Source organism: Perognathus longimembris, chromosome 2 (genome assembly GCF_023159225.1).
Source record: "Perognathus longimembris pacificus isolate PPM17 chromosome 2, ASM2315922v1, whole genome shotgun sequence".
In the NCBI taxonomy this organism is placed as follows: Eukaryota; Metazoa; Chordata; class Mammalia; order Rodentia; family Heteromyidae; genus Perognathus; species Perognathus longimembris.
Genome location: NC_063162.1, coordinates 97,898,700 through 97,924,485, shown reverse-complemented (window position 1 = coordinate 97,924,485; position 25,786 = coordinate 97,898,700). Strand labels below are relative to the sequence as shown.

Here is a 25,786-nt window from a genome sequence, read left to right as displayed (position 1 = left end):
ATGAATATGGGTATTGACCTGTTTTCATGTACCTATTATGTATGTATGTATGCTACATAAACAACTGTCTATTCAATTCATTTTCTTATTTTTGTACTATTTGAAATAGTATTCATTTATATTATTTACTATTTGCTAACTCAGCATTTAATTTTTTGAGCCTTAGTTTGAATAGTAATTCTTTGATTAACAACTGGAATAGATTCTTTTATTCTGCAGACTTTTTATTCTAGTAATTTTTTTCTACAATGTACAAAAGCTTTTCAATATGCTACAATGCTATTTGTCAATTCTTATTATTTCCTATCCAGAAGATCACATGCCTATGCCTGTATCCTTAAGTGTTTTTCTCTTTTTCTATAGTAGTTTCAAAGTTTTTGGTGTTACACTAAGAACTTTATTGAATTGATTCTTGTGCAGAGTGAGAGAGAGGGATCTGGCGTTAGTCTTCTATGTGTGTATATCTCTTTTTCCAAACACTATTTATTGAAGAGACTGTCTTTACTCCAACACATGGTTTTTGCACCTTTGTCAAAAATATCATATATCTGTAGCTGTATTTATTTATAGGTCCTTTGTTGTATTCCATTGGTCTATGTGTCTGTTTTTGTGCCAGTGCCATGCTATATTTATTATTTTGTCTCCACAGCACAATTTGAAACCCAGTATTGTAATGCCTCTAGTAACCAGTGTGTTGGTTTTTAAGAGAAAAGCAAATCATTTTTATCCTTTGGTAACAAACATTTTTAAATCTTATTTTCCTTTCTAACAACTTGTTTCTTATCTGTGCATCCTCTTGATTCAGATCATTGCAACTAAATTGCAAGATTAAAATCTACAAACTTTCTGACTCATTCCAATGATTAAATGGCTTTAAAACAGTAGTACTGAATATGTGTAAGATGCTTCCAAGGTAATAAAACAGATTTCTAAATTAATCATGTTATGAGATAAATAGTGTGTAACTGATGAAAAATAAACCATGTATAAACATTTTTACATATTAACAAGAAGACATACAGCTACAGGTAACATAAACCAGCTACACAGAAAGGCTTTCTCTTTCATTGATAATACCTCTCACACAGAAGAAACTATTTTTTCTGTCAAATGTTCTCCTTAATCTAAAACGTAAACATTCATAGTAGGGCATGGAGCAAGTGAAGTAGAAAGGTTTGTAAGATGGCTGTTGGGATGATTTTTCTTAAAAGCAAATGACTCACAAAGTCCAAATTTACTAAGAGATATAGTGATGAACAATCTAGTCACATGAATTAGATAGCACCTATGATCAAATCTGTGATGATAACATAGCATGTTTTATGTCCTCCATTACTGAAGTTTGCTGCAACATACTATTTTTAAAAAATCATTATTCTAACAGCAATAAACATTTTGGTCTATGGTACTTCCAAATTACATGGATCAAAGCTATTAGGATGCAAATGTGTAGAAAAACAAACTATTAAAAAGAATTGTTAAACATTGTCAGATAGTTCCTAAATTACTCATCTAATTGCTACAAAACAAACTACTCCAAGTCTTAAAACAGAAATCATTTACTAGCTCATGATTCTACAATTTCATCTACACTTAGCTAAGATGACAATCTAGCTGAAATGACTCAAGTGCCTGCGTTCATAAAGGACAAGCTCCAATGTGTAAATACCTAACAAGCCTCTGCCTACATATCTATGGATATTTAACCAGCTACAGCCAATGCATAAAACACAGTTTTTTTCACAATATCCAGCAGCAAACACAGTTAAGGAACTTCTTCCTCAGGGATATTCTTCATTAGGTACCTTTTCTTTTTTTTTTTTTATTCAAATTTTTATTATCAAACTGATGTTACAGTTTCATACGTTAGGCATTGGATACATTTCTTGTACTGTTTGTTACCTTGTCCCTCATACCCCCTTCCCTTCCCCCCTTTCCCTTCCCCCCCCCCCAGAGGTGTTCAGTTCACTTACACCAAACAGTTTTGCAAGCATTGCTTTTGTAGTTGTCTTTTTTTACCCTGTGTCTCTCAATTTTGGTATTCCCTTTCAATTTCCTACTTCCAATACCAGTAAACACGGTTTCCAATATACTCAGATAAGATTACAGAGATAGTGTAGGTACAACCACAGGAAGGTGATACAAAAACATCATCAATAATAGAAACTACAGATACACATAGGACGTTGAAAGTAGTTACAACTGTGATATAACAATTGTTTCCATAACATGGAGTTCATTTCACTTAGCATCATCTTATGTGTTCATAAGGGTATAGCTATTGGGCCTTGTGATGCTCTGCTATGACTGCTTGCCTAATCCTGTACTAATTATTCCCAATAAGGGAGGCCATAGAGTCCATGTTTCTTTGGGTCTGGCTCACTTCACTTAGTATAACTTTTTCCAAGTCCTTCCATTTCCTTACAAATGGAACTATGTCATTCTTTCTGATAGAGGCATAAAATTCCATTGTGTATATGTACCACATTTTCCTGATCCATTTGTCTACTGAGGGGCATCTGGGTTGGTTCCAGATTCTCGCTATGACAAATTGTGCTGCGATGAACATTGTTGTGCTGGTGGCCTTACTGTGATTTTGTTTGTGGTCTTTTAGATAGATACCCAAAAGTGGGGCTGCTGGGTCATAGGGGAGTTCTATATTGAGCCTTCTGAGGAATCTCCATACTGCTTGCCAGAGTGGCTGAACCAGTTTACATTCCCACCAACAATGAAGTAGGGTTCCCTTTTGGCCACATCCCCTCCAACAATTGTTATTATTAGTTTTCTTGATATATGACATTCTTGCTGGGGTGAGATGGAATCTCAATGTTGTTTTGATTTGCATTTCCTTTATGGCCAGTGATGTAGAGCATTTTTTCATATGTCTATTGGCCATTCTCATTTCCTCATCAGAGAAGTTTCTTTGTAAGTCTTTAGCCCACTTGATGAGGGGGCTATTGGTTCTTTGCGGTACTATTTCAAACCTTCTTGAGATCATAGTAAAAGGTCTTTTAGTACAGGTTTGATCTTTACCCTAAGCCATTTGTTACTCTGAGACTCTTCCCTGATAAACATTAGAAATGGAAATTAGTTTTATATTTTCTAACCCAGAAAATCTTTGACACCTTATGTTTCTTCTCATTTATGCCTTAAGTTCATCTCCTCCTTTCTATAATTTATGCAAAGTTATAAGAAGACAATTGAAAAAGAAAAAGACAACTGTCACTTTCAATACTCTGCCTAGAAATCTCCCTCCTCAGGAAAATTCCAAAGTTGATTATGTATTCATTCCATTTCCAAGCTCCTGCAGATGACAGGAAGTTTTCTCAACACAAGTCACCACCATCTAGTCTTGAACACTGCTTCCTTACCACCGTCCTTATTTTTATTAGCAGATATCTGTCATTTGTCCAGACTCTACCAACAACCCTTATTCTTATTCAGCTTGTTACCTCCTCCCTCATTTTTCCCCCCACCTCCCCAGAAAACTATGTCTTAAAAGAACAGCCATGGGGCTGGGAATGTGGCTTAACAGGAGAGTGCTTACTTAGCACAAAGTCCTGGGTTCAGTTCCTCAGCAACATATAACAGAAAAGGCCAGAGGTGATGCTGTGGCTCAAGTGCTAAAGTGCTAGCTTTGAGCAAAATGAAGACAGGAACAGTGCTCAGGCCCTGAGTTCAAGCCCCAGGACTAGCCAAAAAAAAAAAAAAAAAAAACAGCCATGGATCCATACGCAGAAAACTAAAAGTAGATCCCTATTTGTCGTCATGCACTAATATCAATTTTTAAGTGGATCAAAGACCTCAACATCAGACCTGAAACTTTGAAATTACTGCAAAAGAAACACTAGAACTTATAGGCACAGGAAGAAACTTTTTGAAAATTGTCCTCCTACAGGCACAACAGATAGGAGAGAGACGTGACAAATGGAATTACATCAAAATAAAAACTTTCTGCACAGTAAAGGACATAGTTACTAAACTGGATATCCAGCCAACAGACTGGACAAACATATTTACCAACAATACACCCAAAGAAGGACTAATTAATATCCAAAATATACAAGGAGGTCAAGAAATTAACCCCTCCAAAACTAATAAACCAATCACTAATTGGACAAAGGAGCCAAGGAGAGACTTCTCAAAAGAAGAGATAAGGAGGGCAAAGAAACATATGAGGAAATTCAGCATCCCTGGCTACAAAAGAAATGCAAGACAAAACAACTTTGAGACACCATCTCACCTCAGTTAGATTTGCCAACATCATGAATTTGAACCATAACAAATGCTGGCAGGGACGTGGGAGAAAAGGAACTCTATTTCACTGTTGGTGGGAATGTACAACCACTCTATGTAATAAGTAGTCTGGAGGTTTCTCAACAAAACTAAACATAGATCTTCCCTACAATCTAGCCATACCACTCCTGAGCATCTACCCAGAATATCACAGTTCAGGATACCATAAAAACATATGCACATCCATGTTCACTGCTGCACTAGTCACAACAGCCAAATTATAGAAATAGACCAGATGCCCTAGAATAGATAAGTGGATCAAAAAAAAAAAATGTGGTACCTACACACAATGGAATTTTATACAGCCATTAGTAAAAAGAGTACTATGTCATTTTCAGGGAAATGGTTGGACCTAGAACAAATTACATTAAGGGAGGCAAGCCAAGCTCAGAGAGACAAAATTGGCCTATGTTTTCTCTCATATGTGGAAGGAAGCTAGATCTAAAATACACTGGGACATAATAAATCATATAGGTCTCTAGGCATTCACACACAGTGAGATCAAACGAGGATACCTTTAGGTGAAGAACTCAAAGGCACAATAACTCTGTGCCTCTTGACATTTAAAGAAATATTTATCAAAATGAATGTCAGGAAATGGAAACAAGGAGGTTTTTTTTGTTTTGTTTATTTGCTGTTGTTAGTGGAATGGCATTGTTTGATTTTGCTTTTTGGGTTGTTTTTTTCTTGTTTTTTTTTGCCTTTTTTTCTTTAATCTGTCTCTTGGGGGAGTATGGGGACCACAGATATGGATAGACAGACTGAACAAATGCAGCAGTGGTACTCAGTAGATACTATACTGAAAAAGAGCTATACAACATGTGGGTGGAGATGTGGGTGGAGATACGAGTGGAAAACTGGGCTATACTGAAAAAGAGCTATACAACATGTGGGTGGAGATGTGGGTGGAGATACGAGTGGAAAACTGGGAGACAGAAAAGGAAGGGATGACATTGCCCAAAAAAGAAATGTACTCATTACATGACTTATGAATGGTAACTCCTCTTTACATTACCTTCATAGTAACAACTTTAAAAAAAAAAAGAAAAGAAAAAGAAAAAGAACAGCCATGGTTTGTCTGCTTATGATCTTAGAATTTTGGCTCCATTCAGTGGGCATGTCCTCCACTGAGGTATCTTGAAGTCACTCTTCATTCATATCACTATAATCATCAGGACACAAATAGGGCTATAACCTACATTGACCATATTGACAGGTTAAGTGCTGACTAGAGTTTGCTTACCCAGGATGCCAGATTCACTGAGAACCATTACTGTAAAAATCTACACTTCTCCTATGCCAACTGAGAGGCCATTCACTCAAATGACATTTGGGGATTGTGCTTCCAGTTGATCTGCTTTTAATTACAGAAATAAAAGTCTGGACTTTTTGTGTGTTGTACATTCATTAATGGTATGTACCAAAATTGAACTGTAGTTACAATTAGGTATGAGATAGAACACTTGTAAAAGTGGGCTTTCAAATGTTGCCTTCTGTCTTCTCAATTGCATTGTACAAATTTTCATAAATGAAATTAAATTTATAAAACCTTTTAATGAGTAGCCTTTGAAAACAATATTTCATAGTTCTTCCAAAGCCCTTATTTTGCCCTTTATTTTTGCCCTTTGCCCTTATTTCTCATTGTTGAAAGTTAGGGTTCTTTAACTCATAAAAATTAAATAATAATATAATCTATTCAAAATTCGGCTGGGAAGGTGACTTAGTGGTACAGTGCTTGCCTAGCATACATGAAGCCCTGGGTTCAATTCCTCAGTACCACATAAATAGAAAAAGCCACAAGTGGCATTGTGGCTCAAGTGGTAGAGTGCTAGCCTTGAGCAAAAGCAGCTCAGGGTCAGTGCTCAAGCCCTATTTTCAAGCCCCAGGACTGGCAAAAAAAAAGATTTTAGTAAAAAGTTTTTAGATAAGAGAACCACTTATGTGCATCTTCAAACTGTACATTTCTGCTATGTTTTTAGGAGAAGTTAAGGCTATAATTTTTAAATGAAGAAACATTTTCTGACAAAAGTAGAAGATGGTAACAGAAATGTAAAAAATATGAAACATTAATTTTGTAAATAAAACTAAAAGGATCATATAATAGACTATGAAAATTAAGATGTATAAGAAATAAAAATCAGGTTCATCAAATGGTAAGAAATTTAATATAACTGTAAGTTGATATAAGCATTGTATGAAAGATTAGAAATATATGGTTAGCAAAAATATATACTGAATAATAGACAAAAATATGAAGAATAAAATGTATAGTTGCTAAAAAGATACCAAAGATTTCAAAAGTTTAACAAAGGCAATTATAAACAAAGGCAGATATTAATCTAGTAAATTCCTTCAACAATTTGCCTTTTCCTGATTCTTGGAAACATATTTCAAACTTTAGTGTTTATATAATTTGTTACATGAATATTTCAAAGAACTAAGGATATGATTTTAAATTCATAGGTCTTGAATGGTGCTCGAGAATCCTCCCAATAATGATTAAAAACAGGCTCAAGGAATGCATTGACTGAAAAAGGAATTTCTTACACAAAGAAGAAATGGCCTCCTTGTACTTCATATTGAACATATTGCTTGAAGCCCTGTGGCAAGCCCATGTGTAAAATTATAGAATCAAAAGCTAACATGCTCCACTCCCCTAGTTATAGCTCAATTTGAGCTCCTTCAACCTTTCAAGCCTCCCTCCAGCAATAAAGCAGCATTTTTAAACTACAGGTCATGACCAATGAGTGAGTCATAGAATCAATTTAAGGGGTTGCAACCAGAACTGAAAATATCAGAGGGCATAGCACATAATGATGATAATTATGGCTTAAGTGTTGTTACATGAAACTTTTGTTTCAGTTGTGCATATGTGTGTATAATGCAAAACTGTATTCCTTATTATGAGTCACAGAGGGTTGAAATGTCTTCCATTAAAAAAAAGATGGGTTCATCAAGAAGATAAAAAGTTTTCAGGAGAATAGTACAGAAACGCCCTCAAAGTCTAGGAAAAAAATTAACAATGATAATTCTATTTTATCCTATCTCTGCAAAGCTTAATTGTTCAGGTACTTTAATGCTTCAAAGAACATATTTAATATGCATTTATTCAGCATCTCTGTGAATGGGTAGGTGAGAGGAATATGATCCCTTTCTTTTAAAAAGCTAACAAAGTAAGTTTAGCATTAATCTATGAAATACCTAGAGGATAATAGAAAAGAATGTGCAATCATAAGTTAAACTTACAATACTGTAGGATTTCAGATATGTGAATGACAGAATTAAGAAAAGCTATTTTTAAAAAAGATAGAACTTGTGGATAGCCTTAAAGGGAACAAAGATAAGAAAAAGCAGAAGAGCAGATTTAGTAATGAGTCTTGCTATACAGTCAAAGTAGCCTAAGTGCCTGCAAAGAGAATCCCAAAAGCTCAGTGGTATGTTAACAGTGAGTGTACTGACTCCACATAGTCATTCAGAAACCCAGGTTCTTTTGATGTTATGCATCTAAGATGCCCTGTGGCATCAGTGTGCTCAAATGGAGCCTCTGCTACACTGTAGAAGTTCCCAGTTTACAATAGCATCATTTGGAATTTCTCTATTTTATGATAGCACGAAGCTATAAGCAGTGAATAGAAAACTTAGACTCTTGCACTGTGATCTTTTCCCATACTAGATAGTAGATGTTCTAATGCTCTCCAGATATAGATCTCAGCCGTGAGCCATAGCCCCAAATCAGTCAAGTGTACCAATCACAAAGATAACCAATAGAGCAATATATCATGATGTTTTGACATCTTCAGAAGCATACTTGTGGTTTGGAAACAAATCAGTCCTCAGCTATGCCCTGTCCTTCTGGCAGTATAGTTCAAGAAACAAGATCAGAGGATCACAATAGCTCAATGACTATGTATATATGATCATATAAGATAATGCTAAGTGAAATGAACACCTTGACATGCAAACAAGTGGTTTTTCATTGTTGTTATTTTTAATGTACTATGCTATGTGAAATTATTTCTTTTTTCTTGCATTTTTCTTCCCTATGATTTAGCCCCTGTTATCACTGTATTTCATTTTTGTATCCTGGGTATTATATATATATATGTTTATAAGAATTAGGAAAAGGAAGGGGAACATCAAAATGGTGAGCTAAAGGACAAAGGGTGCATCAATGCAACAGTGATACAAGAAAATATGTTGTGGGCTGGGAATATGGCCTAGTGGCAAGAGTGCTTGCCTCTTATACATGAAGCCCCGGGTTCAATTTCCCAGCACCACATACATAGAAAATGGCCAGAAGTGGTGCTGTGGCTCAAGTGGCAAGAGTGTTAGCCTTGAGCAAAAAGAAGCCAGGGACAGTGCTCAGGCCCTGAGTCCAAGGCCCAAGACTGGCAAAAAAAAAAAAAAAATGTTGTAAACTAACTGTACAACTTGGGGGAAGGGAAGGTGGGAGAAAAAAGAATGAGGTAACAAGTTTGACAAGAAATGTACTCACTACCTTACGTATGCAACTGTAACCCCTCTGTACATCACCTTGACAATAAAATTAAATAGAAAATAAAAAAAGATTCCCCATGCACAGGACCAGGTACTAGGCAATTAGTGACCACTTCTCACAAACTTCAAACTTGCCTATAACCCTACTTACTCAGGAGGCTGAGATCTAAAGGATAACAGTTCAGGGCTAGTCTAGTCAGAAAAGGTTCCAAGGACTCTATCTCCAAAATAACCACTAAAAATCTTGTAGAGCACCACCCTAGCAAGTGTTAAGCCCATAGTTCAAATCCTAGTACTGCTAAAAGAAAGGAGGAAAAGAGGAATAAAAGGGAGAAGATAGGGAAGAAGGGAGAAAAGAAGGGAGGGAGGGGGAAAGGAATTATTCAAATTAGCTAGTTCTAAACTGTTTATCATACTCGCCTTTCCACAGTCACTTTCTGGATGGGGGTGGAGAGTACTGTCAAGGCTAAAAAATGTAGCTTTGTTGACCTTTTTAAAAATAAACAGAAATGTGCCATTCTATTGCTACTACAATCCTAGAAAGACTGCATAGAAATATTAAGTGTGAAAGGAGCATGATGCATGCAAACTACTGTCAACAATATGAAAGGTTTGCATGTATATGTACATACAAATGTATGTGTCTGTATGTTATGTATATATGTGTATATCTGTATATATACATATAGATAGAGAAAAGGATACAAAAGGAGAAGAAAGGAAGGAGGGAGGGAGGTAAATCCACAAACAGAAGAGTTGAGAGAAAATAAGTGTGGTAAAATGTTGAGCACTGATATATCTGGGTAGAAAACCTCAGGGAGTTCTCTACACTACTCATAACTTTTATGTAAATATAAAATTACTTCAAATTATTTCATTTCATTTTTTATTTACTTCTTCACTTGACTACTTTATGACGAATGGAGTCTTGCTATGTAGTCCATGCTAGCCTCAAAATCATGATCCTCCTTCCTACCTTAGCCTCCTTAGTATTGGGATTACAGGTCTATGCCAGCATGCTCAGCTTGATGACATTTTTTTAAAGCTGTAATAAACCCAGTGTTTAAATAAAAGATATAACCCTAGCCATATGAAACAGAACCATCTAGTTACTCTCATGGGAAGTGGAGGAAAAAAATCCATGAAGGAATATTATAAAGTTATTACTCACCAACTGTTTCAGGATAGCATATGTTTGTTGCTATAAATACAAACTAATCTATCTGAATTCTCTGTTAATGATAGGTTACAAAACCACATAAAAGCTCTAGCATCCTAAGGGGTAAAATCCTCAAGTGAGATTTCAGCACCAAAGGTAATTTGAAATGAAAACACACAAGTAAACCCATACAGCATTAAACCCTGGCTTCCTTCGAAGTTGGCCTCAACAGACAGAAGGGAGCCAGAACATGGAGGAGTCAGCACAGAAGGCAATGTGTGCCAGGTGCCTCCCAGCATCACGGAAGTGCAAATTCAGCAGGTAATAGGAAACTCCCTAACGTACCTTAAATGCTAGTGTATAAATCACAATATACCTCTTTCCTTGAGAGTCTGTACAAAGCTTCTAAGAATGTCAAAATAACAGTTACAATCAACAATGAGTAGTGAGTATTACTAAGCCTAGTGTATGTTTAAATATTTTAAAATAGAAAGAGGCTGAAAAAGAAAAAGAGTCTCTTTGTTTACCTTCTTGACAGAACTTTTAATTTTAAACTCAGCAGGAAATAAGGTAATGGCTACAGAGAGCTAGGCAGGAGTCTAAGAGTTTATTACAAACAAGTTTCTTTAGTCTCATACATAGATAGCTGAATGTCAAGACAATTTCAAACCAATGTATATATTGTTCATGAACAAAGACCTCAACTGTGGAATAAATTCTATTTTTCCCTCATATTCCCTATTTTTTTAATCTATGTTGCATAAATATATCAGAAGTCTGAGTTACAGAGATAGTATAGTATGATGATGTTTTCAAGTATTCCCCCACACACACACCCAGGCTGTTCAAAATGGCAAATGGGAAATGGCATACTACATAAAAAATACACAGCAACTGCAACAATAATAAGATAATACTACTTAAAATTATTCCTTTCACTTGCTTTATAAAGTCTTAGATCTCAATTTCAAATGCAGAAGGCATACACTTTCTATCAGAACCCGTGACCCTGCTGCAGGCATTCTCACTCAAATAAAATCTGAAACTTTGGTGTGAGGTCATTAAACTATTCCTAGGGCACCCTTTTACTCTAAAAGCCTCTGTACGCCATTGAAGTTCTAATTTGAATAATTGCATTCCACCTACATAAATTCCCTCTGTAGTTTCAACTGTATGCAATATCAGTCTTCATTTCCTGAATTAAATTAATGCCATGCAATATGGTGCTTCTATTTAAAAAAAAAAAACTGCATCTACTTTCATAGGTAACCTTTCAACAACCAGTAGAAATGATTCATGTGCACCAGAGGGGAAGAGGTCAATATGAATAATCATTAACCAGCAATTTGTGCCAGTATTCATTGTGTGCTGAGCATTGCAAAGGGGACAGCTCATCCAGGAAAATGGCTGCACCTATACAGCTTTATGCAAAAATCAAATGTTTCATAGACCGAATACTGTTTTCCATTGAATTAATCACTGTATCATTAAAACTTTCAGTTTCATGTATGACTTACCTTCAACTACCTGAGACTACCAATGTTTGATCATCCCATTCTTCTACTTAGATACTTAATGAGTTGTAAATTAGTACTGGAAAACCTAAATAACCTAAGCGAAGAACCACTAAGTAGTAGTCAAAAAGTAAAGAAGTATTTTTCATGCTTCTAAGTGTTGGCACATGACAACATTACCACCTGTCTAAAGTACTCCTCTTTGCAACAACTAATACATTGCTTTATAGGTAATATAACCTTCAGGAAGGTGTCGGTGAAGAAAAGCAAGACCTCCTCACTAAAGAAGTGTGTGTGTGTCTGTGTCCGTCTGTCTGTCTGTGCATGCTAATATATATATATATATATATATTTTTTTTTTTTTTTTTGGCCAGTCCTGGGGCTTGGACTCAGGACCTGAGCACTGTCCCTGGCTTCTTTTTGCTCAAGGCTAGCACTCTGCCACTTGAGCCACAGCACCACTTCTGGCCATTTTCTGTATATGTGGTGCTGGGGAATTGAACCCAGGGCCTCATGTATATGAGGCAGGCACTCTTGCCACTAGGCCATATCCCCAGCCCTGTGCATGCTAATATTAGAGTTTGAGTTTTCTTCTCACAGCAGTTCATTCATTCAATTGAGCTAGCTTTTTTTTCTCTGGTTATTTAAGAGTCTCACAGACCTGTCTACTAAGACTGGCTTTAAATCAAGGTGCTGAGATCTCAGCCTGAAGAGTAGCTAGGATTACAGTCATGAGGCTTTGGAATCTGGCTCAACTGGAAAAAGCTGAAGACAAGAATTTACTCCAATATTCAAAAGTTTGACAAAAATCCTATAATCTACTTGTGTAGTTCATCAACGCTATATATCACAGTGGTGTTTTCAAATACTGAAGTGTTATTAGTTACTATAACTTAAAGTACCTAATGAAATTGTAAATGAAATAATCTGTGTACTTGCAGTTAGTGTCAAATTCAGAAAATACAGAGCTAATTATAACAAATATATATGCAGTTAAAACAGATGTTCTTGTTTTCTCACTGATCATTCAACCCAGACAGAGGGAGGGGCCTATGCCTGTGGAAAGCTAGACCAAGCATAGTACCTGAGCCTGATAGTCAAAGTTGATTGTCTATTTCCAAAGATAAGAGCATGTGATCAAATTTGAAACCAACATAGTTCTTCTAAAGTAGAAAAACCTGATAGGGACAGGAGACATAAGTTCTCTATAAGTAATCTATAACCTGTTACCCACCAAGGGTCTCTCTCCTCCCTTGTCAACAATGTGTGGAAAATGGGTGCATTTTATTTATTTAACCACTTATCACTCGAGGAGAAAAATCCCACCAAGAGGAGGATGACACCATTCTGTCTCCAAGGACCAAATACTTGTATCTGTAGTCTGCTGATCTGATCTTACATGAAAAAATCTCCTTAAATGGTGAGAACACAATTTCTTTAAAATACCATTTGTTACCATAAATAACAACAACAAAGAAATACCAGGCCTCTAACTAATTAAACTGATAAAATGTCTGTTCTTTTCTCTGTCAGTGGGCAACTCAATTCTGCCCTTCTCACTTCTCTTGGATTCTTCAAACTGAAATCATAAAGCAAAAGAAGTGCTCTCTCTCAGATTATAATGAAACTGTGCATCTTAAGGCATGAAATTCGTCAGCATCCATGTGTCCTACCATGCAGAGAAAGCTGGTCTGAGAGATCTTAGCCAAGATGCAGACTCCAGCACAACTTAGAAACAGAGAGGACTACATACTGGCAGCATTTAAGTCCTGGTCCCAGGTGTCTCTGATAACTGCCACAGTCTGCCTTTCTTGTGGGAACATAGTAAGCCTCTCAATAAATCCCTTTTTATACCCAAGTAAATTCAACTTATTTTTCTATAATCAGTATCCAAGGGAATTCTATTTAATATACCAGACAAACATCAGGGAAATAAATTTGACTTCTTAGGTAAGGAGTCCAGGAATACTGCAAAAAATTCTAATGTATGTGCAGATTCAAAACAAAAAGAAAACTTGGCATCCCTGCCTCCATTTGACATCTGTCTCTTTAACACAGAATCTCTCTCCTCTTCAATCATTTTGGTTCCCAGAAAGGACAGAACAAATCAATACCATCTGATCCTGAAAGGATTTCTTTACAGAAGATGGTAGCATTTAGAAAATTTATTTAGTCTTCATTTACAATTCTCAGAAAAAAAAATCAAACTACAAACTCAGAAAACTATTTGAGAGCTATTGTTATTCACCTCTGCTTCAATTATAATAGCACAATATTTAAGACCTTATAAAGAAATGTAGAATTAGGCATAATGGAGCATGCCTGTTAATCCTAGCCCTCAGGACTTACAGGCAGGAATATCCAGAGCTTGTGGTCAGCCTGGTAATAGAAATTTAAGTCCAGTATTAGCAACGTAGTAAAACTCTGTCTCAAAAGAGGGTAGGATAGAATGAATTTAGTATAAGGTCCACACTCCAGAGGGCTGCATGTAGATGCCCCCCACCTGTTTAAGTCTGTACCCAGTACCTGAGTTACCTAGGTAACTGGCACACCTGGAGGCAGTTACTTCCCCCTTCTCTGAGGTCACATCCAATCCTAGCCATACCTCCTGTCTTTCCCTATATAATCTAGCTCAACACAGTCCCCTTCTCTTTCCTTTTCTCTCTTACTCTCTCTTGCTCTTTTTCTCTTTTTCCCTTCTTCCTTCCCCTGTTTCCCCATACCTCCATCTTGTGTGGGCTGGCAGTTTGCTTTCCCCCGCAATACACTTTCTGCCTGAACCATGTGGCCTGTCAGGTTTCCTTTCTGGCTAACCTTACATTTAGTAAAGTGAAATTTCAATTCAAAGCCTTTTAAAACCTCTCCATTCCCAGCATAGAAATAACAGGTGCTCTTATTTCAAGTGCTTGAGAAGCAGTGCAGCATGCGCTTTAAAGAGTAAAGATGAATTCATTTTTACCTGCATGGATGCTCCTTCCACTCTCGCCACACAGGCAACCCGATCCAAAAAAGTCACTGCCACCGGCACTGCCACAAAGAAGCCTTTATAAAAGGCCTTGAAGTATCTCTTCACCCATCCTTGTGCCTGTGCCATACCTAGACACACAGACAAGTAGAAATTAGCCTCAAGAAAGGAGAGAAGTGCACACAACACAAGAAAAGTAAGCATGAGATACAGTGCAACTCCGTGGTAAACTGGGTGGTTAGCATATACAAGGCCATGATCTGAGTCCTAGGACCAAAACAATAAATGAATAAGTAAATAAGGGGACAAAAAACAGCAACCTTGTTTCCCAATATATTTCATACTCATCCCTGTGCCATTAGAATAACATTTTACTTACAGTCCCAAAGGGAAACAGATTAGTTCATTTAGTAGCTCAAGTGTACTAGGCAACTTCAGTAGAAAATTGATCAAATTATCAATACAAATTCCAAAAGTAAATCTTTTCTTATTGCTTACTATTATGGTAGAGATGCAAAGCCTCATAGCCCTAAGAGATACTTTGGTAGGGCATGTGCCTATCTAGCTGAACACTATCCCAGCCCTTTTACAGTTGTGCCCACATGACTGAGTCTGATCAACGGCATATGAGCAGAACAACATACTTCTATCTTGTGCCCTTACAAAAAATATGACTTCTCCCTTCTGTTTTATTACTATAAAATAACAATGTGATGGCACTGTTACATCTGCCCACCAGCCAAGTTTTCTGTTATCCATTCTCCTACTGTCCTCCCTCTCATCCTTTTCCTGAGCACTGACTCAAGAACCCCTGCATTCTAGTGTGTGCACTGAGAATGCCTGGTTTATGACATGCCACAATGGTGGTGTTCTGCTGGTGTGATTACTGGTTACTCCTCTAGTTCAGTTTACTGCTGCTTTGTAATACATCTCCACTGTAAGTCCCCCCTTCCTGCTACTATCATGACAACACCAGGAACTGTCTAAGCAAGGTGAAGTAGAAAGGAGGATGCACAACTCTTGAAGATGTAATAGTGTCTTCCTTGAAAAGTCATAAATGGTCCATTCATTTATTAAACTCCAGAACAATTCTTTCATCTACTAAGGAAAAGGGTGATTGATCTGAGAGCCTAACTTCTATTTTTACCATTGACAGGCCAATGAATAAAGTCTAAAAACTGAACAGCAGTAGGAGCTGCCAACTCAAGTTGTGAGATTAAAATGTTCGTTAAAGATATGAAAGCAACAAAACAGGAGAATCTAGGTCCATAACACTATGGAGTCACCTTACCTATCCTGTACAGGTTTCTCTCAGACTGGTACCTCTACCACTTTTTTTTTCATGGTAACTTATTACCGGTGAAAGCCAGAAAACTAGTTGGGTGGCATTTGTTTCTTTGTATTAACATATCACAAGGTGTGAAAATTTGATTTTAGTCAGCTGATAATTTAATAGAATTACATTTTTTAATTGTCAAAGTGATGTACAGAGGGGTTACAGTTTCATATGTTAGGCCTTGGGTACATTTCTTGTACTGTTTGTTACCTCCTCCCTCATTGCCCCCTCCACATCCCCCTTTCCCGCTCCCCCATGAGTTCAGTTGGTTTACACCAATGGTTTTGCAAGTATTGCTTTTGGGGTCATTTGTCTTTTTATCCTTTATCTCTTGATTTTGATATTCCCTTTCTCTTCCCTAGTTCTAATACCAGAATATACAGTATCCAGTGTACTCAGATGAGATACAGTGATATCACAGGAACAACCACAGGAAGGGATACAAGAGGATCATCAACAAAAGAAGCTACAGTTTCACATGGCACGTTGAAAGTAATTACAACAGTGATATAACACTCATTAGAATTACATTTTAAAGTGAGAAAATACAAATTTGGCTCTAGCCTTATTTTAAACTTCTCTCAAATTACATCATTGGGTGCCTTGGGCTTTCTCAGCTGCCTTTAGATTTCTCACTGGCATTCCCAGCATCCTCATTCTCTAGTAGGATGATCCTGCTATGACTGTGTCAACAGAAAAGAACAACAGGTTTCTTTTTACTTTCTTAATGGATGGGAGGGAAGGGCATGCCAAAGGTGTAACTGGTTTCTATACCTTTTTCAGGATCCCTAAATAAAGGAAGCCCCTTGGACTGAATTAAAAATGTAAATACGTGTACAGTCTACATCCTTCTCAGAGAAGATGGTGGAATGTGATGGTGCTAGGGCAGTAAAGCTGTGGACAAGAATTTCTGTGGCTTCTGACTGCTAGTATATTGGCTAAACTGGCCCTAATTAATACAAAAATGAAATGTTTGATAGATCAGAAAAGGAAGTTATTACATATATTTCTGATCTTAACCCTGTAACCATTTGACTAGTTTTTCAAACTTTCTAGGAATCATGAGATAACTATCTTATGCAATGAAAATTAAACAGTGAGGGAAGGACCCAATGGGACCAAATGGAGCCAAACACAGTCGTACAGGTAGATAATAGTCCTGGATAGGAAACCTAAATCACCATTTTGTTCACTGTCTTAAACAAGCTCCATATACCACACAAGACAGGAAGGAGTAGGTGAATAGGGAGGATCTGAGAGATAAGAGTCCAATAGACTCTTAACTCCTCTTTAAGTGAGAGACTAGTCTCTCTTAAAGTGAGCAATTAGATTAGAATAGGCTAAATCAATTATTTAACACTATCACCAAACTTCTTCAGCCCTAAACCCACCATTCATTTTGCTTCCAAATGATTTAAAATTTCTTGCCTTCTTGAAAGCTTGTCCAGAAGGGGTGAAAAGGCAACCACACCAAATATGTACCAAAAATGTATAGAACTGCACAGTATTCTAGACTTTCTTTTTAAGTGTCTAAATGTCACACTATCAATAATAAGAAGAGTATTGTTACAATATTCATATTAAAGAAATGAAAGAAAACAACAAGAATTATGAAAGGGAAAAGATCAAGGAACATATTCATGATGACAAAGAATGGAAGAGAAGTGAAAAGAAAAACAATATTTAGTACTTAGTAAAAATACTAAAAAGCCTAAGTAATCTAGCTCAAATGGTAGTGTTTTTGTGTAGTATGTCCAAGGTCCAATCCCTGGTAACACACACAAAAAAGTATTAAATAAATACACTCATACATATCTAGAACTATAGCCTGGTTCTAATATATTCAGTTCTAAAAGATGTTACTCAGTGTGTTTTCTAATTTAATCTTGAAAGGCAAAAAAAGGGGAACATGTGAAAAAAGCATGTCACTATCACATGACACAACCTGTTGTAGCTATTGAACCACTTCCAAAGAATCTCTTATGAGAGACTACACCTCTCATTTTATTTTGATGGAATTCTTACTTTAGAAGGCACACATAAGAGAGGACTATGTGATAAGAACACATAGTTTTCTGATCTTGACAGAGTGAAAATTTTCACTGAGTTATAATCAAGAACAACAGGTTTCAAACTTTTTACACCATATGACACATGAACAGTTTTATAAAATAGCCCACAAGTCCTTAATACACACACACTATAGGAAGGAAGTAGTAACAGAAAGGTTCCACAAGACAATAATCTCCATAATTTTATAATAGAGGATAATTTTAGCTTATTGTATTCTTTTTGTATAACACTGCTACTTGCAAATCAATAAATTAATTTTTATGGCCCACTTGACCTGCAGTTTTATCTAAACTGGCCTATGAATATCCCAATCACTAATTCCCTATAAAATCTTTATATCATAGGGGGAAATATAATAATCTAAATTGGCTAGTTTGTAGGTTATATGTATGCATGGTAAAGAATAAAGACCAGTAATACTATTTAATAGCTTTGTCAACGCATATTACAAATATCCTAACATTTATCTAAACCTGTAATCTTTTATATCTAATTGAAACAAATGTAACTACAGACTAACTTTAGAAAATAAGCAATTTAAAAACAGGTTTTCATTCCAACTCATCTGCCAAACTGTAATTTTAAGTAAAATTGGTTATGAGTTCTCATATCTGGTGCCCAAGAAATGTTTTTGGCCAAAGGTTCTAAATGTTTCTACAAGCAGCTTCAACCATCACACTCCTAAAACAGAAAGTTTACTTGACATGTTTCACTCATTAATACCAAGCTTTACATGGGGCCCTTAAAATCAAACCAATTTGACATCAATGACATCATTCACCTAGAACCAAAATGTCTTTACTAACTCCTTCCATACATCCCCACAGATACTTAATATACTTTTTCAATGGACTACCAAGGTCCCATTTATCATCTCCATGACTTGACAATGGAAGAATAATTCTGGCATGTTTATGGTATCAGTACCTTCAGAATGCAAGGTGTGTGTGTGTGTGTGTGTGTGTGTGTGTGTGTGTGTGTGTATTTTTCTCATCATTAGCTCAATCCCTGGAAGCTCAGGGACAGTGCCTAGGCCCTGAGTTCAAGCCCCAGGACTGGCAAAAAAAAAAAAAAAAAAAAAAAAAAAAGAAAAGAAAAGAAAAGAAAGAAGCCAGGGACAGTGCCCAGGTCCTGAGTTCAAGCCCCAGGACTGGCAAGTGAAGAAGAAGAAGAAGAAGAAGAAGAAGAAGAAGAAGAAGAAGAAGAAGAAGAAGAAGAAGAAGAAGAAGAAGAAGAAGAAGAAGAAGAAGGAGAAGAAGAAGAAGAAGAAGAAGAAGAAGAAGAAGAAGAAGAAGAAGAAGAAGAAGAAGAAGAAGAAGAAGAGAAAAGAAAGAAGTGACAATGTGGCTCAAGTGGTAGAGTGCTAGCCTTGAGAAAAAAAGAAGCCAGGGACAGTGCTCAGGTCCTGAGTTTCGTTTTTTAGATAGTCATTCCTCTGTCAACTGGACAAGCCTTGGCTTGAAATTCTCCTATCTCCACTTTCTTAGTTGCTGCAGTTCCTATGTAGGGGAAATAAAAATAGGAAAAGGAAGGGAGGGAGGAAGGGAGGGAATTAAGGAAGGTAGGAGGGAGGGAGGGAGGGAAAAGAAAAGAGGAAAAAATTTTAATAAGTAAGTAGATGGAACAGGTAATTAGTAATTTTTCAAATATATAATTGGTAATTTTTCAAATGTAAGTCCAGCATCAATTCCATATATTTCAAGTGGGCTAGCATAGAAATTTTCACTTTAAAGTTCTCAAAATGGAAGAAAAACGAAGTCAAGAAAAATTTCAGAATTGAGAAAAAAAAGTGAAAATTTTTAAAAAGGAGGAAGCAAAATGGAGTTAACTACAAATCATGTGTTACATCCTGGCAAAGCTCCTCAATAAAGGTTAAAACTAATACATTGATGAAGCTTAAGGGTCCTTTAGCTTGACCTAACACCACATCTTTAATTAAAAAAAAAAATTATAAGCCAGGTTCCAGTGGCTCATGTCTGTAATCGTAGCTATTCATGAGGCTAATATCTGAGGATTGCAGTTCAAAGCAGGAAAGTCCCTGAGATTATTTTTGTTGTTGTTGTTGTTGTTCCCTGACTGGGAAACAAACCTTGACACTCTTATCTCCAATAAACTACACCACCACCCCGCCAAAAAAAAGCCAGAATTGACACTGTGGCTCAAGTGGTAGAGCACTAGCCTTGAGCACAGAGAAGCTCAGGGACAGAGCTCAGGCCCTGAGTTCAAGCCCCAGAACCAGCAAACAATAAAAAAAATTATAATTTTCTATTGTTAAATCAATGACCATCTGAATAGTAACAGAGGAAGTTAAAATTAGCATTCAGTTTTTAGTGAGGAACACTGAAAGGCAATCAAATTTCAACAAGTGTAAAGAATAAGACACTTTTCAGAAAACAACTAGGACATGAAAATCCATAAAGGCTTCCTGAGGCTTTGGTAATGGGCCAACATGTAAATGTCACATGTTTATACACACCTTTCCCTTTGACTCAGTACAAGAGCAAGGCAAGCCCAACAAGATAGTCAATTTATTTAATTTATTTTTATTGTAAAGGTGATGTACAGAGGGGTTACAGTTACATAGGTGAATAATAAGTACATTTCTTTTTGAAGTGTCACCTCTTCCCTCGTTTCTCCTAGTTTTTCCCTCTCCACCCCTAACCGCCACAAGTTATATAGTTCATTTTCAACATTCCAGCAAGGCAGTCTACTTGTGCTATGCAGAAACATCATCATTCCCAGGGGAGAGCTGGGCTAAGGGTGTGGCTCAACTAGTAGAACATCTACCTAGCATGTTCAAGGCCCTGAGTTCAAAATCTAGTACTTAAAAAAAAACACAAAGAACAGGAAAGTGAAATATTGGTGGGCCTTGAATCTGACATATATCAACTCAAATTATGACTCAAAACAAGAATATGTCAGTGGTAGCGTACTTGTTTAATATTCCTTGAGACCCCAGATCAAAAAGAGGAAGGAAGGAAGGAAGGGAGGGAAGGAGGGAGGGAGGGAGGGAGGGAGGGAGGGAAGGAGGGAAAGTAAGACTAAGAAAGATAGACAGCAAAAGGAAGGAAGGAAGAAGGAAGGAGCAAGGGAGGGAGGGGGGAAGGAGAGGGAGAGAAAAAGAGAAAGGAAAGGAAAAAGGAAAAGAAAAAAAAAGACATTGACTTGGACATTTCATCTCACTGAGCCAAATAATCATCTGTGAAAACTCATAGGGAATTGGAACATTTTTTAACCAAGAATTTGTATGAAGAAAATAAATCATACATGAAAGTAATATCTAAGTACATTATAATTAAAGTATGTTTAAATGGTTACATTATCAAACATAAGATATATCTTCAGGATTAGGTGTTGGTATTTCATGCCTGTAATCCAAGCTAATCAGGAGGCTGAGATCTGAGGACCATGATTCAAAGTCAGCCCCGGCAGAATAGTCCCTGATTCTCATCTCCAATTAACCACCAAAAAGCCAAAAGTGGAGCTGTGGCTCAAATGATAGAGAGCTAGGCTTGAACAAGAAAGCTCAGGGATAGTAGTGCCCAAGTCCTGAGTTCAAGCCACAAGACCAGCACATACACACATAATAAAAATATTTCTTGAAATAAAGGCATTGTGCTAAAAAGGACTACCAATCAACAAAAAATAAATAATCAAAACAAACCAAGAATGTCCATTGCATAATTAACCCATAAAACCCATCATCTAGGTGATATGACACCCAATATATATTTTGCCTTGAATCTTACTCTGGTCTAACATTTCACTAGATAGGCACAATCACTGTTATTGACCAATTACATGTTCAGTGCTGCATTAAGTATTTTGAGAATGTTAAGAGAAAGAATAACAACAACAGAATACACATTCTTCTCTGCAGCACATGGAACATTCTCCAAAATAGATCACATCTTAGGGCACAAAGAAAATCTGTACAAATTCAGAAGTATCAAAACCATTCCCTGCATTCTCTCAGACCACAATGGAATAAAATTAGAGCTCAACTCAAACAGCCACCACAGAAAATCCTACACTTCATGGAGACTAAACAACACACTGCTGAACCATCAGTGGGTCATTGAAGAAATTAAAACGGAAATTCAAATGTTTATGGACTTCAACCAAGTTGAGGACACAAAGTACCAGCTCCTTTGGGACACAGAAAAGGCAGTACTCAGAGGAAAATTTATATCTCTGAGTACATACATCAACAAACTGGAGAAACAGCAACTCAGTAATTTAAGGAAGGACCTTAATTTTCTGGAGAGAGAACAGCAAGCCAAACCCCAAGTCAATAGATGGAAGCAAATAATTAAAATCAAATCAATTAAATCAATTAGAGACGAAAAAAACCATTGAAAGAATCAACAAAACAAAGGGTTCTTTGAAAAAATCAACAAGATAGACAGACCCCTGGCGAACCGCACACTCAAATAAACAAGATAAGAGATGAAACAGGTAACATCACCACAGAAATAACCGAAATTCAGAAAATAATAAGGGACTATTTTGCAAACCTTTATGCCAACAAATTCGAGAACTTGGAAGAAATGGATGATTTCCTAGAAAAAACTGATATCCCCAAACTCAACCATGAAGATTTAAACCCTCTAAACAGACCCATATGCAGTATTGAAATAGAAATGGCAATAAATGATCTCCCATCCAAGAAAAGCCCAGGTCCAGACGGATTCACTGCAGAATTCTACAAGGCCTTCAAAACAGAACTCACACCAATATTTCTCAAACTCTTCAATGAAATTGAAAGAGAACGTTCACTACCAGACTCATTCTATGAAGCCAGTATAACCCTCATCCCAAAACCAGGCAGAGACTCATCACGGAAAGAGGACTACAGACCGATCTCCCTGATGAACATAGACGCAAAAATTCTCAACAAAATTCTGGCCAATTGACTTCAACAGGTCATCAAAAAAATCATACACCACGAACAAACTGGATTCATCCCAGGGATGCAAAGTTGGTTTAATATACGTAAGTCAATTAATGTAATCCACCACATCAACCGGAGCAAGCTAAAGAACCACATGGTTTTATCTCTGGATGCGGAAAAAGCGTTCGATAAAATCCAGCACCCATTTATGCTAAAAGCCCTGGAAAAACTGGGATTCCAGGGAACATTCCTGAATATAATCAAGGCAGTTTATGACAAACCAACAGCTAGCATAACACTAAATGGTGAAACACTAAAGCCATTCCCTTTAAAATCAGGAACAAGGCAGGGATGTTCACTCTCTCCCCTGCTCTTCAACATAGTACTAGAATTCCTAGCCCGAGCAATTAGGCAAAAAGAAAATATAAAGGGGATCCAAATAGGAAAAGATGAAGTTAAACTTTCTCTCTTCACAGATGACATGATCCTATACCTCAAGAATCCCATAGACTCTACCCCCAAGCTACTAGAGCTGATCCAATACTTTGGCAAAGTTGCAGGATATAAAATAAACCTTCAAAAATCAACTGCTTTTCTCTATGCTAACAACCTGAAGACCGAGGCTGAAATCAGGAAAGCAACTCCTTTTGCAATAGCCCCACAAAACATAAAATACCTTGGAATAACCTTAACCAAAGACGTGAAAGACCTCTTTGATGAGAACTTTAAAAGCTTGAAAAACGAAATTAAGTCAGAACTACGGAAATGGAAAAACCTCCCATGCTCCTGGATTGGGAGGATTAATATAATCAAAATGGCAATATTGCCAAAGGCTATCTACAAATTCAATGCAATACCCATTAATATCCCAACACCATTCTTTAATGAAATAGAGGAAGCAATCCAGAAATTCATATGGAACAATAAAAGACCTAGAATAGCAAAAACACTCCTAAGCAGAAAGAACAGTGCTGGAGGAATTACAATACCCAACTTCAAGCTGTATTATAAAGCTATAGTAATAAAAACAGCTTGGTATTGGCACCGGAACAAGCCTGAAGACCAATGGAACAGAATTGAAGACCCAGAAATGAACCCACAGAACTACGCCTACTTAATCTTTGATAAAGGAGCTAAAACAATAGTATGGAAGAAAGATAGCCTCTTTAACAAGTGGTGCTGGCAAAACTGGCTCAACACATGCAACAAACTAAAACTAGATCCTTATATATCACCCTGCACCAAAATCAATTCCAAATGGATTAAAGACCTGGAAATCAAAACAGATACCCTGAAAACACTAAAGGAAGGAGTAGGAGAAACACTTGGGCTCTTTGGCGCAGGACGGAACTTCCTTAACAAAGACCCAGAAAGGCTACAAATCAAAGAAAGGTTGGACAAATGGAACTGCATCAAACTGCAGAGCTTCTGCACGGCAAAGGACATAGCTCGCAAGATAAACAGAAAGCCCACAGACTGGGAGAAGATCTTTACCGGACATTCAACGGACAAAGGCCTCATCTCTAAAATATATGCAGAACTAAAAAAAATTGCCTTTTTCCAAAACAAAACCGCAAAAAACCAATAGCCCCCTCATCAAGTGGGCTAAAGACTTACAAAGAGATTTCTCTGATGAGAAAATGAAAATGGCCAAGAGACTCACCCCAGTAAGAATGTCCTATATCAAGAAAACTAACAATAACAATTGTTGGAGGGGATGTGGCCAAAAGGGAACCCTACTTCATTGTTGGTGGGAATGTAAACTGGTTCAGCCACTCTGGCAAGCAGTATGGAGATTCCTCAGAAGGCTAAATATAGAACTCCCCTATGACCCAGCAGCCCCACTTTTGGGTATCTATCCAAAAGACCACAAACAAAATCACAGTAATGCCACCAGCACAACAATGTTCATTGCAGCACAATTTGTCATAGCGAGAATCTGGAACCAGCCCAGATGCCCCTCAGTAGATGAATGGATCAGGAAAATGTGGTACATATACACAATGGAATTTTATGCCTCTATCAGAAAGAATGACATTGTCCCATTTGTAAGGAAATGGAAGGACTTGGAAAAAATTATACTAAGTGAAGTGAGCCAGACCCAAAGAAACATGGACTCTATGGTCTCCCTTATTGGGAATAATTAGTACAGGTTTAGGAAAGTCATAGCAGAGCATCACAAGGTCCAATAGCTATACCCTTATGAACACATAAGATGATGCTAAGTGAAATGAACTCCATGTTATGAAAACAGTTGTAACTACTTTCAACGTCCTATGTATATCTGTAGCTTCTATTATTGATGATGTTCTTGTATCACCTTCCTGTGGTTGTACCTACACTATCTCTGTAATCTTATCTGAGTATATTGGAAACCGTGTATACTGGTATTGGAAGTAGGAAATTTAAAGGCAATACCAAATTTGAGAGACACAGGGTAAAAAAAGCCAAACAACTACAAAAGCAATACTTGCAAAACTGTTTGGTGTAAGTGAACTGAACACCTCCGTGGGGGGGGGGGGGAGGGAAAGGGGAAGGAGGGCGGAGGGTATGAGGGACAAGGTAACAAACTGTACAAGAAATGTATCCAGTGCCTAACGTATGAAACTGTAACCTTTCTGTACATCAGTTTGATAATAAAAATTTGAAAAAAAATTTTTTAAAGAGAAAGAATAAAAGGAAGTATATGCCCAATGCCAAAATTGGATCACATTAAAATTATGTCATAAACATTGAAGAGGACAGAAAAATAAAGACAAGAATGCCAGAAAAAAATCATAAGAAAAGCTGAGAATGAATTTTAAAATGTTACTTTTCAATATATTCAATTTTTATTAAAATCTTTGAAACAGGTAAATTTCTCAGGCAAAAGGAAAATGTAATTCTGAAAATAAAATTGTATACTCCACATTTTGAGGTAGTCAGAGCTCTGGCCTTCCATTTTTTGGTAAAACCATAGGAAGCAAAATCCATAATACATCCACTGGGTCTAAGAGCTGGCTCTGATTACCCTCATCCTAAAAGCAAGTTTATCCTGAAACTCATATATACA

The 25,786-nt window shown here is 36.9% G+C and overlaps 1 protein-coding gene across 2 annotated transcripts in view; it reads right to left on the bottom strand.

Moving 5' to 3' along the window:
- The window catches only part of Immp2l (inner mitochondrial membrane peptidase subunit 2), an 859,776-nt gene that overhangs the window by 807,074 nt on the left and 26,916 nt on the right, over positions 1-25,786 (bottom strand). For both annotated transcript variants that reach the window (XM_048339779.1, XM_048339780.1), the window contains exon 3: positions 14,426-14,562. In XM_048339779.1, the coding sequence (XP_048195736.1) occupies positions 14,426-14,560 (135 nt within the window). In that variant the 5' untranslated portion in view covers positions 14,561-14,562. The remainder of the gene's footprint in view (positions 1-14,425; positions 14,563-25,786) is intronic.